At 30.3% G+C, this 16,534-nt stretch overlaps 1 protein-coding gene across 1 annotated transcript in view; it reads left to right on the top strand.

Moving 5' to 3' along the window:
• LOC129219253 (importin subunit alpha-3-like) overlaps positions 1–16,534 on the top strand; it is a 202,417-nt gene that overhangs the window by 184,180 nt on the left and 1,703 nt on the right. Inside the window, exon 12 of the mRNA XM_054853581.1 lies at positions 2,620–2,711. Coding sequence (XP_054709556.1) covers positions 2,620–2,711 — 92 coding nt within the window. The remainder of the gene's footprint in view (positions 1–2,619; positions 2,712–16,534) is intronic.

The raw sequence follows: 16,534 nt of genomic DNA, 5'->3' as shown, positions 1-16,534 counted from the left end.
TAAACTATAAAACAATGATTTGCACATTTTTAAAACACTTAATTAAAACACAAACATTTACGTTTGGAAAAAACTTGCCAAGACGAGAATAGTTCACGCGGCGAGCGAGCAATCAACACTGAACAAAAATACAAATTCGAATAGTACTTTGAACTCTGTATGCTGCGCTGTACCTATTGATACATTAAGTTAATTGTTAGTTTTAATTGTGTCATAAAACAATTAAAAAAATTAATTGCAATTATTTTAATTGTGAAAAGCGATTAACGGACATTAATCTAATTAAATTAATTGCAAAATACAATTAATAGTTTAATTGTAATTAAATTAATTGCAATTACTTTTTTAATCAATTAACAAGGCAATTGAAAAAAATAACTGATTAATGCCCAACACTGCTATCTGCCATCTTTTTAAAGAGACCCAGTGCAAACAGAAGGAATTGAAGGAAATTTTTAAATTGTTCTGCAATTAAGAAAAAAATTGAGAACTCTTAATTGAAGATTAAACTTTGATAAAAAATTCAGTCAGCGTAAGCATGCTTTTCGTTTAATGTTTTACATTTGACGAAAGCTATATGTCGATCTGCTTTCATCATTAAAAAATGTTAAATGAAAGGCATGCTTATGCCTACTGCATATATTTTTAAAATTTACTCTATTTCTTAATGCAATTAAAAGTTATCTTACATGTTTTTCCTTAATTGCAGAATAGCTTAAAAAGTTTCCTTCACTACATTCTGTTTGAGCTATTGAAAAAGGAGGCAGTCGGAGAACACACACACACATTTCCTTTGTATCAAAAGATGTGAAAACCAAATCTTTTTTCAAATTTAATATAAGTTTCAAACTTATTTTAAAATGTACTTCAATCATCGTAAATAATTTTCTTCAGAAAAATCTGGAGTTGTGCTGTATAAGTATAATGTAAGGACTGAGGATCGGTCAGGTGTTACATAATCCAAACAAGTTAACGTTTTGAAAACTTTTCAATAGAACATAATTCTTTTTTTTCTTTTAATGTAGAAAAATGCAAAATAAAGCCATTAGAAATGTTTTCTATACTATTCTTCTTTTTATTTTTCTTAACATTTAGCATATTTTCAATCAAAACTTGTTTTTTTCTTGTACAGTCTGAAACGGAAGTTTCTTCACAAATCTTTTCCAACGTGAACAGCTTTTTAACAATGGACGATTGATACAAATAGAAAAGATTTTGGACTTTTAATAGCTCAAAAGGGCTTTACAGTTATAAAAAACTTGTATTTGAGGTAAATTTTCTACAAAACAAACTTTATTTTTTTATTTAAAAACAACTTCATAATTTTTTGAGTGTAGTAATATAATGATTTAATCATACTACAGAAAAAATTTGATGCAGATATTAGTTGTTATTCATGAGATAAGAATAATTGAATCTTCCAATTGAAAAAGCATAAAAACTGATTTTAGGAGGAAAATAATAACTGTGACTTGAAGTCCAGATGATTGCCATTTGTACTTTAAATTCTTGTTGTAATAATACTTTTTAAATACGAATCTATTGTTTTTAAAACACATTTCTTTATAACTTTGAATTTGTAATATTTTATGTTGATTTCCTAAAACGCATTCTCATATAATACCATGTCTCACAGCAACACTATTATTATAGATGAAATATTTAAATTGTTTAAAGTAAAAAAATGATTTACTTCAAGAAAAGTGAACTGGAAAACTTTTTTTACCCGGATTATAGTACTGATTTTCAAATTATGTCACTCAAACCATTCATTTTTCTCTGGATAGTTCTACTTGAAATTAACCTATCAGTATTTTTGCACTTCTTTTTAAGAACTAAAATGAGTTCTGTGTGAAGATAGGATCCTTTTTTATTTCTTTGTTACATTGTAATGAAGTAAATTGTTTTCAGCAACATCTAGTAAGCCAACTTGATGAATACATACTAGTGTATCTGCTTCCGAAGGTAGAAAAGCACCGCCATCTGTTTTGGTGTTACGGCGTTCTAATACAGGGGGTCTCTCGGGGGAGGGTCGGTGAGAGTGGGAAAGGTATATTCTGGCTTGAAGCGCTTGATTAGTGATTTTAGCCAAACTTTGAAATTAAATTGTGCACTTAGCATTTAACAAAGATATATATTGTAGATACTCATTTTGTTCAGAATTTTAATCTCTGCAAGCATTCTGCTCATATGTATAGCCATTCGAAGTGTTATTTTTGAGCTATTGTTATATTAATGAAAAAACAAGTGTTTTCTGTCACTAATTTGCCCATAACGCCTAAAACTCACTTAGTAGAAGGGGGAAAACTTAGTATTGTCTTTCCAGACCCATACAGCATAAATTAAAGCAATTTCCAGCTTTCCACCAATTACTTCCGTATTCGACCTTTTTTCACTCCCTAACCACTTGCCTATTAGTCATGATGGCATGATGGACTATTTAATTTGAGCGATTTGAAGTGGAATGATTTAAAACTTATTTAATTTAAAAAAAAGATCCGTAGCTATGAAGTTTTCCAAAGATTTAAATGCTCTGAAATTATTTGGCTATGCATGTGTTTTTTTTTTTTTTTTTTTTTTTTAACGTTACCTCATGCTTATTGGCTGTGTACTTTTCAGGACTAGATAAAATTGAAGGACTCCAGAGTCATGAAAATGAAGAAATTTACAAGTTAGCCTATGAAATTATCGATCAGTATTTCTCGGATGATGTGAGTATTTGTGCTAGTATTATTTTTCTAAGTTTTCCTGGTTAACAAAGTTTTCAGCAAGAATTTGAAAAGAAGAAAAAAAGTTGTATAACATTGCTTTAACATAAATTATATAAATGTTAAATTTTCTTATTTTATCTTAAGTTGTACATTGTTTTTGTACACATATTATTTGGGTTTATTTTGTCAGGTACTATTATTAATCTTGAACTCCGCCATTTTATTAAATGCATTGCACATCTTATGTAATTTTTCTTCAGTCTTTTTAACTTGATATTGAAGTTTGCTAAACTTTAAGAAGCATAAGGTAAAATGTAAATGATAGATGTGTAATTTTGAAATTTAACAGGCCTTTCAACTTAAAAGTGTTAAGAGGAAGGCTATCTGTTTGATAAAAACAATTAAATCCAAAAAAGGAATTACATGAAAATTACATCATTCCATTCACTGAGATTTGTTTGAACCAGCAATTTTGAAAACACAAAATCTGCTGCTACAGCTTCATACAAATGTACAATTAAACTATCTGGCAAATTTTGAATGGTAGTCTTTTTTAAGCAGCCCTGGGTTGACTGACGCTTGTTTCATTTTTCTTATAGCTCTAGTAATAAAAGTGCATAAACACATTTCATGAACTTGACGAAATAGATGCAATTTGATAATATTGAGGTAAAGAATATAATTAATATTATAGGGTTACATAAAAAAAGTGAAATATCTAACTATGCTTTTTAAACCTATCTGTATTTCATTAAGTGTGCTACAAAGAAATCTCAACTATCAGACATAACTAATAAATTTTTGACACTTTTGAAAGCTGAAGAACTTAACTTATACTTGCAAGTTTCTATAGGAAAGATTTGATGACTGTATCACTCCAGCTTATATCATTGTATCAGAAATACATGGGTGGAGAACTTATCAAGAAGAAATAGCAAGGAATTGGCTGTTGATAAATATCTGATACCGATTCCTGTTGCATTTTCTATTAAAATGTCTTCATTTCTATCAACCAACATAAACTTGTTTTTTTCTGAGGCAGGCATAAGCATAATCCATCACCTGCAGAATAGTGGGAATCACTGAAGAGATACAGTGATGTAGAAAATGTTTTGAATTTAACATGCCAACTTTTTTATTGCATAGCCTCATCAGCAAGTACAGAAGTTATATTTTCAAATTTTGTCATGATACAAAATAAACTTAGAAACATTGCTTGGACTACAAACTGCATCAAAATTGGTAATGGCTCATGAAAGCTTAAATTCTAAGGACAAACAGCTTGCTAATAAATTGAAAATATTTTTCAATCTATGCACATTGAATATCATGTTAAAATTTCACAATATGCCTTTTATGCATTGCTGTAAAAATTCTTTTTCTAATTCTGCATCATTCAATTAATTTAACTTAAAACATTTTTATTGCTTTATTTTTCAAGTTTTTATGGATGTTAATGTCATTATGTAACTAAATCTCTATTTTTCGTAAAAACTAAACATTATATAACTTATGTACTCTGCATGTTTTTACAAATATGATAATGTTCACACAAATTAGGAAAAATTACTACTTTGTAAGATTGTGGGCACTTGGAACTGCTTATGAAAGAGGCTGTAATGAGCAAGGGCTTTGAAAGGATTTTAAAGGGGGTAGGGTTAAGCACTAATCTTCAGTGGGGACTCATAAGTTATATAGGACCAAAGCCTATTGCTGGTGATCACATTTGTATTACAGGAACAGATTTCACAGAAACATTTTTAAAAAAAATATCGATTAGTTTTTTCTTAGTGTATGGTTTTTAGACTCTAACCTTTTAAAACTTTTTACTTACCACTTTTTAGTTTTATAAAAGTGTCATTCCATACAAAATGAGCAAAATTCACAAAAAAGTGGTGGCTTCATGGTAACAGATTTTTATGAAATTTGGTGTACAGGTTCCTATTATACCTAGATAAAAATATTTAAAATATTTTGATTAAATATTTTTTATTTTCATAATTATATGCAATTGAAAACTGGCCAAATTGAACAGCGTTCTCATCAATGCTATATGTTTCATTTTTGAAGGCTTGTATTTTATTAACAATTTAATGAAAACATAAAAGTGATATATAGTTGTAATCAATGGAATATTACAATTCACCTGATATAAATAAAATGTTCAAAATTATTATAGTTAACTTTTAACCGTGTTTTAAAAACAGAATTTTTCGGTTTTTTCATAATAAAGCAGTATATTTTTCCATTTCAAGCTTTGAGGAATGTGTAAACTTTGCTGAAATTGATATCCAATAACATGCTAAGGGTCATAAAAGAAATACCTAACTTTTGAAGTTGTATTTTAACTTCTTTTGTCTTCAAAATCAGTTTTGAACTTAGTGACATTTTGTAATATGGCAATTTTCCTCTTCACATAGGCCCAAAAATTTAAATGAGGAAACTTTCGACAACTTTAAATTTTCAAAGAACATAGAACAGTATTTTTACTACTTGCTTGAAGAAATTAGAAATTTGTTTTTGATTTCCAAGCTTTAAAAAAATCAGAACATTACCATTTTCTTTGTTTCATGTGAAATTTCGAAAATTCAAAGAAATAGATAACTAAATATGCAAAAGCAAGTACAGTAGGCTCTCTGTTTAACAACCCTCTATTTGACGACTTTCTCTATTAAACGATGGCTTTCCACGGTCCCAGATGGTTCACTGTAGTGTTAAAAGCATTCTATTTTAGGACGTTTTCTACTTAAGGACGATTTGTTGTGGTCCCTTTAAAGTCGTTAAGCAGAGAGCCAACTGTATATCTAACATTCATTTCAATTTTTTGAAAAGAAAAAATGTACTAGCATAGTGTGAAATTTATAGAAAAATTAGTGGATAAAATTTATATCTTAGGCAATAATAATAATAACCTCAACAAATGCATCAAAATATATATATATATATATATATTTTTTTTTTTTTTTTTTGCTCTCTACAAAAGTTCTTTTGATCTGGCTAAAAAATTTGTGGCTCAATTTTTGTAGGAAAATCCAGTTGAAGATTTTCATTAATATATTTCAAGAAGTTCCAGACATCATCTTTTATAGGTCATGTATACTATAGTATCTTGCAGTTATAAGTAGATTATTGTATGTTGCATGCATACTTGTTCTGGGGGATAATAGTTTCATAGTTTTACCAATATGTCATAATATGCATTTTTGCCATTGATAATAGAAAGAAAAGTGATTTGCTTTCCATTGAAAATTAAATTCATTATGTGGCAAATGTTGTTTAACTGGCAGTTTTTTTCTGAAAAAAAAAAAGCTACAATTAAAATAGACGAGTTTCGCTACCAAAGGAATCCTTTTGTATCAAAGAACAGTTGAAATAAATGGGTATATTTGGTCAAATATACTAATTCATGGATAAAATAAATTTCCTCACTAATCTCAAATGCTATCGAAAATTAGACGAGATGGTCCTCTTTCTTAATCTTTAACCTCAGTATGTTTTTTAGTCATGCTGACATGATAGGTTTTCTAGAAACTTTACAGTTATTTTTTTACTATACCATGGGTGGAGAGGAAAATTCAACTTTCATTGACACAATTATATTTAATTATGCAGACTGGACTCTTATACACTTCACAATGATTTGCAAGTACTTCACAAACATACTTTTGAGAAAATGAAACGTGAAAGAAATTGTTAAGTCTTGCCAAACTTACAATAAATAGCCGTAACTAATGGAATTTTACCTTAGTTGAAGTTACTCTAGTAACAAAAATATGCTGATTCCAATGATTGAAATTTAGTATTATCTACAAGACACTTTAACATGTTACGTAAAAAAAATAAGTAAATTAAGGGCATTTCCTCACGTTCAAACAAGCATCTAAAATAGAGGAAAAAATGAAAATTTCGGAAATTTTTGATTTTTTTAAAGTATGATTTCATCATCAAGAAATTCAAAAACAATTACTAAATTAAAGAAGACAGTTGTAGATAGTTTTTCAATCTGAACCCTTTTAGCTGTTTTTTTTTTTTTTTCATTAAAAGAGCTAGAAGAGTGATTTGAAATCTGAAGTAAATTGGCAAGTTCTCAATCTTTGTTAATGCCTCAGAATCAAAAAAAAAAAAAAAAAAAAGCTCCGAATACATTTTACTTTCCTCTTTCCTAATAGAGATTTGTTTATAAATTGTGGAAATATTTATTTTTTAATTGTACATTTATAACTTACAGAGTTGTCACAAACTGGCTGCCATGAACTCTGAAAATTTAGGCATCAACTTCTAATTTCAATAACAAAGCAACAAACAGTTTTTAAACTTCCATACTTTGCATTCCCTCATATATATGCATGATTTACCTAAGTAAAAATTGTCATTGAAATTTATGGCATGTCATGTGATTTGCTCATTTCTCATGGAATGACCTAAATGCATTTATTATGGACACTCAAACTCCCATATCACAGATAGACATCTTAAAAGTTACTGCTAATATGTTTGTTTATATAAATGCTATTACAGTTATTATAGCTTATATTAATCTTCATTTGTTTAATGGTTGGTTGATTAAATTTTTATGGTGCAAGAGCTCTTGAGGGCTATACTGTGCCAAACGGTTTTTTTTATCACATACTATTTATTCTTCATTCAAGAAAAAAGTCAGGAAAAAGGAAAAGTATGCATATTTTAAAGTAAAAGGCATAAAGCTTCAAGTACTAGTATTTAAAAAAAAAAAGCCGTTAGAAACATTTAAACAAGTTGCAGATTAAGAAAAAAATGGACGAGACAACATCTTGAAAAATAAAGAAAGGACGAAAACACATAATGATGAGACAAACACTAAATTAAAAAAAAGAAACCAATCTCCTGGAGGAAGGAGTATGAGTTGCGATGGGGTTCATTCATTTAAAATACACTTAACATAAACTTCAACTAATTTCATCTTCATTTGAAATTATTTTACAATCGGTTAATATTTATATGTATGTATGTTGTTTTCACATTAAAATATTATTTGAATAAGAAGAATCCATATAGTATTTGTTTATATTTTTGAATTTTTAACAAATAATTTGCAATTTATTGAAAGTGGACGAAATGGACAAAATGTTATTTTGTCCAGGGCGGTTTTTTCCGGGCTGGACAAAATAGAACTCCAATTGATTGTCATGTCACTATATTATCATCATCACTCTATCAAGGACGTATACTTTTCAGTGAAAACAATAAAGCAATCTTAAAGCTACAATAAAAGGTACAGTATGGAGAAAAGTTGTACAATGGAAAAAGGAAGTTAAAAAATAACTATCCATTCTTGTAAAAAAAAAATTTTAATGTGTACACTAAAATCAAGGGAAACAGCACAAAATATTTAAAAAAAAATTTCATAAGTGAAGAAGTTGAAAGCTTGCATGCAAATTGTAAAAATTATTCTGTTATGGTATGTATAATTAGTGAATACTTATGAAGAGTTAGCACAAAAATGTTCAGAGTATTCCCTCAAGAGTTATTGGAAACAACTGATACGTTTTGCTGTTTCTTAACCCCTGCTGGAAAAAATTTTAATTTTGTGATTTCTTTTTTTTTTAAATAACTTGTTTTATTTGTTGTGATTGTGACTTATGATGCATGTTTTTAGATTTATTGTTATGTAGGGGAAAGGGGGCACATGTGAACTTTTTTTTTTTTCATTTTGTAATTTTTCAGAAAATATTTTCAACAGAATATTTTCTCACAGAAAAAGAGCCCCCATGATTGAATAGTCTTTTCTTTGTGTCGTTGAATGTTTTCAGATTCAAGGATCGCGCTAAGGATTTCGAACTGTTCGCAAGTAAATTACCCAAATTTTTAAAGTGTTAGCCAAATTTCAAAAGTCTTAGTCAAAGACTAACTTTTACTCATTTTAATGTATTTTTGTCAGCAGAAATATTTAATCAGAAAGTGAAGTATAACTTAATTTTTGACAATTTTTTGAGGATAAGGACAGGGGTATATCCAGGAATTTTTGTCCGTTTTTAGGAATTTGGTGAGAAAAAAATGCAAATTAAGTAGTTTTTCCACAAATCATATGTAATTTTTCAAAGGAAAAAATGTCTAAAAAAACCTTCAAGTGATATTTATCATTCTTTTATAAATTTGAGAGTAGAAATAAAAGCTTTTAACGAAGTAAAGACTACATTCTTATCTTACTCTGATGTTTCAGACATCAAACACAATGAAACACGCGCCATTCAACAAGGCATCCGCTAACACTTTCTACTCGGTAGCCACGCTCCGCGCTCGATATCCAATCAGCGAGAGGCGCAAGTACAGTGGTGCAAAGAGGTGAGAGGCAAACGTCATCCTTCCTCCGATCTGAGAGGCAGTAACGCTCTGCTCCGATGTTAACGCACGTGTTAGCACCTCAATCTGCTCAGAGTGGTCCGAGGATAAAACAACTTTCAGTCAAGGGAGTTTTGTGAAAGGTTCGTTTTTAGGGGTCGGAATTTTGTGAAGGGTCCATTTTTAGGGGTCCAAATTTCATGAAAGGATCTAATTTTTTATCTAGATTGACATCTGAAGGGAGACTTTTTTTCCTCTGTGTATATTTTAGAGAATTTTCTGTTCACCAATAAATTCGCCAAATTCGAATTTTGTTCGCCGATTTTACGATTTTGGCGTATTGGAGAATGCTTAACGCGGTCCCTGAGATTTTTTTTAAAAATTATTTCTATACTTTATGGAATTTTTAAAACATGTCTTCAATTGGTTCATGTGTGCCCCTATAGAGTGGCAGATGTGAACAAGCTTGGGGCACATGTGAACATCATTGAAAATGCAAAACAAGCATCATATTTCAAAGAAAAACTCGTTATAATGAAGCATATATGTATATACTAATTACATTCAAGGGCTTGTGACTATACTGTCAGTTTGAATTGCACAGTAGCTGTTATTAAGAAAATATTTTTTTCTGAATTATAGAACTCTGCTCGCTGTCAAATTTTAAAGTTTCATAGCATGTTCTAATCAATAGATCAACAAGAAAAAATCTTATAAGTCTACTAACAATACAAAGTATATTTTATTATTTAAAGTATATTCTTGTTATATTGTACGTTTAATCTTCATACAGAATATGAATTTAAAAAATTTTCTAAACTTCAGTTTTTAGTTAAAGGAAACTATTTTGTCTTTATTTTCCGTGCAAATATTATACACCACTAAATTTTTAGCCAACTATTTAGTAATGAACGAATTAAAAAAAATAAAATAAATAATTAGTAAATATGTAATAACTGACAATGAATTTACAAACTGATTGCAGCAAAACAATAATTATAAATCTCTGCATCTCTTTTGACACTTATAATAAGCCTACACTAATATTTATGTTTGCAGAGAGGATATGGGAGCTGTTCACATGTGCCCCTACATGTTGCGTTCACAAGTGCCCCAGCATCTACCTTAGAACTAATTTTCAAAAATAAAGAATTTTTAATTTAATTACAAAATTTAAACATTGGCATAAATTTACGTGAATGTTCTTATAATGCTTTGCAGTAATTAAATTAATCTTATTAATATGTTTTTACGCGAAGAAAACTGATAAAAGTACATCAGCATCTGCTAAAACGAAGAAACTCTCACCACAGGAACATAAACTGGCTCCTCAGGGGTCTGGCCAGAGGAAATTTGGGTCCGTTAACGGACCCTTCACAAAAATCTGATCAACCAAAACGGACCTTTCACAAAATCCCGACCAACCAAAACGGACCCTTCACAAAATTCTGATAAACAAAAACGGATCTTTCACAAATTGTTTATTGGAAGAGCAAATCTCAAATCAAAATAACGCAGCATATTTCCAATGATAATGTTTGGAATGTTTTTTAAAGTTTAATGAGAGGTATAACTTATACAAAATCTGCTAATTTTGCAAAAGAAAAAAAAAGGTGCTCATGACGCTCCCGCAAGCAATAAATAACTACTAAGGCCAAATAAATACAATGCTTGTTGTTGGTTTCTATGAAAGAAATTAACAGCTGAAAGTGAGTTTGGTTTATAATTTTGCTTGTTTGTTTTATGCAGCGGTTTTGTTTCAATCTTCTCTGAAAAAGTTAGTCGTAAGCACTTTTCTCTCCCCCCCCCCCGCTCATGATTTAATAAACAATGATATACAGCAAAATGAACTTAGAACTGCAAGGGATAGTAGGGATGGGGGGGGGGGTGTGATCGCTCCAGGGTTACCAACTTTAAACTTGTCGCCACTTAGTGTCTGGCGGATGCAATGTTTAACTGTTTATCGCTACTTAGCGTCTGGCAGGGCAATGTTTAATTGTTATTTTGAGAGAAAGTTATATGGGTTTGATTTTTCGATGCTGAAAAGGATAATTAATTTTAAATAAACTCTTTTATTCATCGTTTTTTTCTTTAGATGCCTACATTTTGAAAAGCGCTATCTTTTTAGATTCGATATGAGAATCATGCTGAATTCTTTTTTTAAGCTCTGTTTATTAAGATGCAAATAAATGAAAAGTCGCTTATTTTTGTAACAACGCTTATTTTAAGTTTTTAAAGCGGAATTCCATTTTTTTATGAGTCAAAAATTTAAATGGTGAATCGATGGTTCATTTTTTATTTATTTACTAATCGACCCGTGCGGAACTCCGCACTGTGCTTCGAATCGTTTTATAAGGGTTTTCGCTCTTTAAGAATTTCAAAGGAAGAACATTATGAAGAAGAACCGAAAATAAAGTAAGCGCAGAAGAGAAGGCATGTAATTTAAAGACATCAGTAACAAAACCTCGTTAAATACAACGTTGTGATAATTTGATCATCGCTCACCTTTTGGTCGTACATATTTTCAATTCAAACATAAATATCATTAAAAGTGTGGCTGAGTATGGACTCGTGAAAAAGCAATAATTGTGCATGTAAAAAAACAGGTTGTGGCAAATACAGTCCTGTCCATGTGAGCATCTGACGGGAAAAAAAGAAACATTAAAGAGATATTTATTGGCACGGATTCGAATTGGCGCCATTCTAATTAACAGCCCGACACCCCAACAAACCTAGCAATTGCGCCTTCCTTTTCGAAAGCTATTCATTAAAGGAATGCGTAGTAAAAAACAGCAAAAAAGCTTTTTGCCAAAAAAAAAAAAAATAATAATAATAATAATAATAAGATCATGCTTCTATGTTTTGTCATTAACCAGCATGATACGATTTAAAATTATTCGCAAGGCATGGAATTTGATTAAAGAATGACGAAGATCTCACGTAGCGATTGAAACAAACATTCTAGAGAAGTAATAAATTAGATTGAAAATAAGTGTTTTTATCTTTGAATATTGAACTATTTCACATAGAAGGTTGCTTTAACCGTTACGGCTTAAATGCCCGCACATGTTTCTCTTTTGATCGAACACTTAAAATTCAAAACCAAAACCAGTTAAACTGAGTCCGTTTTTTAAGTGTAATTTTTCGAACGTAGACAAAATGTTTTTTTTTTTCAGCAGAAAGCAGAGGAGTAGAAAATGATTTCTTGCTAATGAAGTTGATGATAATTTTAATGCTTTATATCGTATTCACGCGAATCAAAAATTAAAGGTTTACTGATTGAAACTCGTAGTTTTAATTTGGCAAGTATTTTTTCATTTGTACAAAAGATCGAACACTGCTATTAGAAACATCTACAGTTCAGCATACAATGAAAATGTTTTTCTGCACAAAAATGATTTCCTTTAGGTAAATCTAATACTTTTTTATGCTTACATTACGCTGAGTGATCTGGATGTAGTCAAAGCTTAAAAAAAAGGGAAGAACACCCTTCGATTAACAGTCAACTTATCCGAATGATAACTGTAGCCTGCATAAAGGAGTCGAAACACCAAGCGTTTGTATGTTATGAGTACATGTAATGCGTAATACTAATATAAATTTGATATTATATAGGACAGCCTAAACTTGTCCGAAGTTCAGATAGTTTATAGCCGAACGCTCTACCGAAAAAAACTTATCAATTTAACCGAACAACTAAGTCCAGTGCTTTTAAGCTTTATTAAAATATGAACACACACAGGCTTTATTTTATATATATATATATTTTTTTTTTTGGCGAAAGCGACGTAAAAAATGGAAAACTGCATTAGAACTCTGCTTTTAAAAATGCATAAGAACTACAGGCAGCATCAAGGTTTTGAAACAGCAAGGGGCGTTTTCGAAAACTTGATTTTTTCGACCATAAGTCTATTTTTCTTCATTAGCCAGCCTGATAAGTTTTAAAATGAGAAGGGAATAATATATAAGATAAGATATTGAAGAAAATTTTTTTTTTATTCTTGAAAATTTTTACAATTTGTTACCGCAGGCTGCTTGATTCGTTATGACTTAGATGGCAGCACGTGTTCATCATTTAACAGCACGGTTAAAATAAAAAATAAATTGAACTATGCTCTTTTTTATGCGTAGCTTTTCGAATGTAGTAAAAATGTGATAAGCTATTTGTTTTTTTACAAAAGGAAGAAATCATGTATATTTTCCCTTCAAATTGAGGTAATTTTTTTATTTGTACAAAGAGTCGAAAACTCATTAGAAGAATATATATTTCAATATACAATTTATTTATTTTTTCTGAACAAAAAACAATTCTATTGTAGTCTGAAATCTTAAACCTGTTACTTATATTTTTGCTTACATTATGCTTTAATTTTCTTACCAGAGCCAAAGCTTAAAAAGAAAAAACGTACAATTCAGAAGCAATTTAGCACAATATCACTTCAATTTCTCATATCAGCAAGGAGCGTTTCCTTCTCATTTATTCTGTTTCTTCATTGTTGTTGTTATTCACTTCCTTAAGTGTGCATGTAATGCCCGATATTTCTCTAACTTTTTGCTGCAGATTGTCCGGACGTGGGTCCGAACACGCACTCTCCTGTTTACGAAGAGAACGCTCTGCCGATCAAGCTATTCAGCTCTGTCGGTCATAGCGCAAATTAAAGTTATAAGTTTAACCGAAAACCTCATTCTGGTTCTTTAAAAGAGTTTTTTCGGCTGAAAAAAATAATTTTTAGACCGTGGGTCTATTTTTCGTCAGTAGCCAACACCATAAGCTTTAAAATAAGGCGTAAATCAAAGAAATCGATCACGAATTGAGGAAAATCTGGTGTAGAAACCAAAAACAGGCTACAGAAATAATATATAAGGATTTTTGATTAAACTGTGTCCAGACATTAAAGAAATGTTTATCATAGGACTCGAAAGTGCAATTCTAAAATAATTTTGTCAGAAATATTTATTTTACGAGCCGTTTTTATACTTTTGATGTTTTCACTTTGAGGATTGCAATCTGTTTGCATCCCCTATGGGAATCTGATTTTTCGAATTTTCAATGTTTAGTACGCTTTGTTAAGATGTAAACAATTAAAATATTTGTTTATTTTTGTAAAAATCATGGAGTTTATAAATTTTAAACAAAATTTTATGTTTTTTAACCATGTCTTGGTTCAAAAAGTTAAATGCTGTACCCCCCTGATTGAATTTCTTTATTACAATTATTTAAAATACTATACATATAACATTACATTTCTAGTATAATTTAACATAATGTAGAATGGTAAATAAATATTGATAATTGAGGGGTACCCATCTCCCAAAGAGCGATGCCGCCCTCCCATACTCCAATACAGTAGAGAACCAGTTATCCGGGAAGTTCGGGACCATCACTATCCCGGATATCTGAATTTCCCGGTTTTCTGAATCGCTAAAAAACGCTATTGGACGATTGTTTGTAAAACTTAAATTACTATAATAAATAGTTATGCATATTAAAATAAGAAGAAAACAGTTCAGAAATGCTTATAAATATCGAAATATTAAAAACTACTCGTGAATGAATAATTTAAACACCAAAACACTACTAATCTCTCATAATGCCTAACTCATAATATCGGGTACCCTCACATTCTGTTTGGAAAAGAAAGGGAAAATCTTCCACTTTTCGATGCTTTTAAATGAAAGAAAATGAAGGGAAGGGCAAAAAATAAGTTTTTGAACCTAAATGTGCAAATTTTCTACTATAGTGTATAAAATAATTCACTTTCATGATCGCACTTTTTTTTTCTTAATTTTTTGTAAAGGTTTCGTGTTTGCGATTACAGTAGCTATTGATAACTAATGCTTTTGCATTTCGTTAATATCAACAGAAATTTGATTTATGAGTTCTTGCAGCCTTATTAGTCTTGCGTTTAATGGATTTCTAGATTTCACGATCAACTAACTATCCAAAAAAATCGCGAATCTGGTTTTCGGCATTTCCCACACTTTTGAGACGTCACTTACGCCAAATGCCTTTAATTAGAGGCCATTCAATTAAATACTGCATTAGAATGCGACAATATTCATTTCCTTAGCTTTCAGTTGGAATAAAACACGAAAATTTCAGACTTACGAATGTACTTTTTAATTCAAGAAAATCTTTTGGAAATTTTGCCCCGCATAAAGGATAACCATTTGAAGTTAGTGTTTGCAACAGTTTCTCGTCAGTTATATGGTGTTTATTAAGAAATCGATCATATTCTTTTGGTATTGCAGAAAAAATGCTTCATTTTTCAAAAATTGTCAAAATGGCGTATTTTTAAAAGATGGCGGGAAAATCGGGTAAAAGTTGCCGGTTTTCTGGTTTCCCGGTTTTTTGGTTCCCGGATAAAAGGTTCTGCACTGTACTCGAAAAACACGCAAGAATGATATTCTCAACAGAAAAGAGGGAAAACACTCAACATTAAGTGTCAATGATGCAGTTTGTGCTATCTCAAAATTCAAAAATTTCATTTTTACAAAAAAAATTTTTTTTTTTTTGCAAAATTTGATTTTTCACAAAATTAATTGATTTTTCACAAAAATAATTGATTTTTCACAAAAAACAGACCCTGTGAAAAATCCTGGACAGACCCCTGCTCCTTGCTCTGAAAGTTTGGCTAAATAGTAGGGTTGGTACTGCTATTACTTGAATTTTTTTTTTAAATTTTTCCTTGACGTTATCCTAGTAAAACATACCATGATCACATGTGTCCCATGTTCACATGTGCTCCCTTTTCCCCTATATGTTAAACCTGTTTTTTTTTTTTTTTTTTTTTTGAAACTGGAACAAAGGCTAAGAAAAGGAAGTAACTGTCTGTTTTAAAGTGAATTTGTATTCCTTAATACAGTCGACGCTCGATATAATGACCATCTCCGTCCCAGAGGAAAAGGTCTTTATAAAGAGTGGTCGTTATAAGAGGTATAATTAAAAAAATATATACACGGTCATCATGCATGCCCCGCTGTTCCGAAAAAAATGGTACTTTTTCAAACATTCCAGTTAAATGCCCAAATTATTTTTATCATAGGAATTTTTTAGAAAAATCGTGTGCAAAATATTATGACAGAATATTAAACAAATTTTAAAGTAGAAAATATAGGGAGGAAAATGTTACACACTTGCAAATCTGCTACTACTACTACCACAACATTTTCTGAAGATAAAACCAGACAGATGTTTGCCTTTTTGACAGAAGTGATTTTTGCGAAACATTATTTTCTGTTTCAGATATAGGTGATAAATTGTGTTGTTCTTGCTTTTCAAAGAAGCATTTAAAAGTCCCTCGAGAACCCCAAATTTTAAAAACCACTAGATTCAAACACCAAACTACCAACACATCTGTCAACTCCCTTTTCTTAAGAATCTGGAAATTTCTCGATTTTTCCTCCCATTATTTTTTCTGTGCTAGCAGTGGTGAATGGTAATCTCTCCACCCCTCTCAAAGTTCGATTTGACATTGAAAACTTCAGGCAGATGTCCGTAAACA

Source organism: Uloborus diversus, chromosome 3, assembly GCF_026930045.1.
Source record: "Uloborus diversus isolate 005 chromosome 3, Udiv.v.3.1, whole genome shotgun sequence".
Classification (NCBI taxonomy): Eukaryota; Metazoa; Arthropoda; class Arachnida; order Araneae; family Uloboridae; genus Uloborus; species Uloborus diversus.
This window is presented reverse-complemented; position numbering and strand designations above follow the sequence as displayed.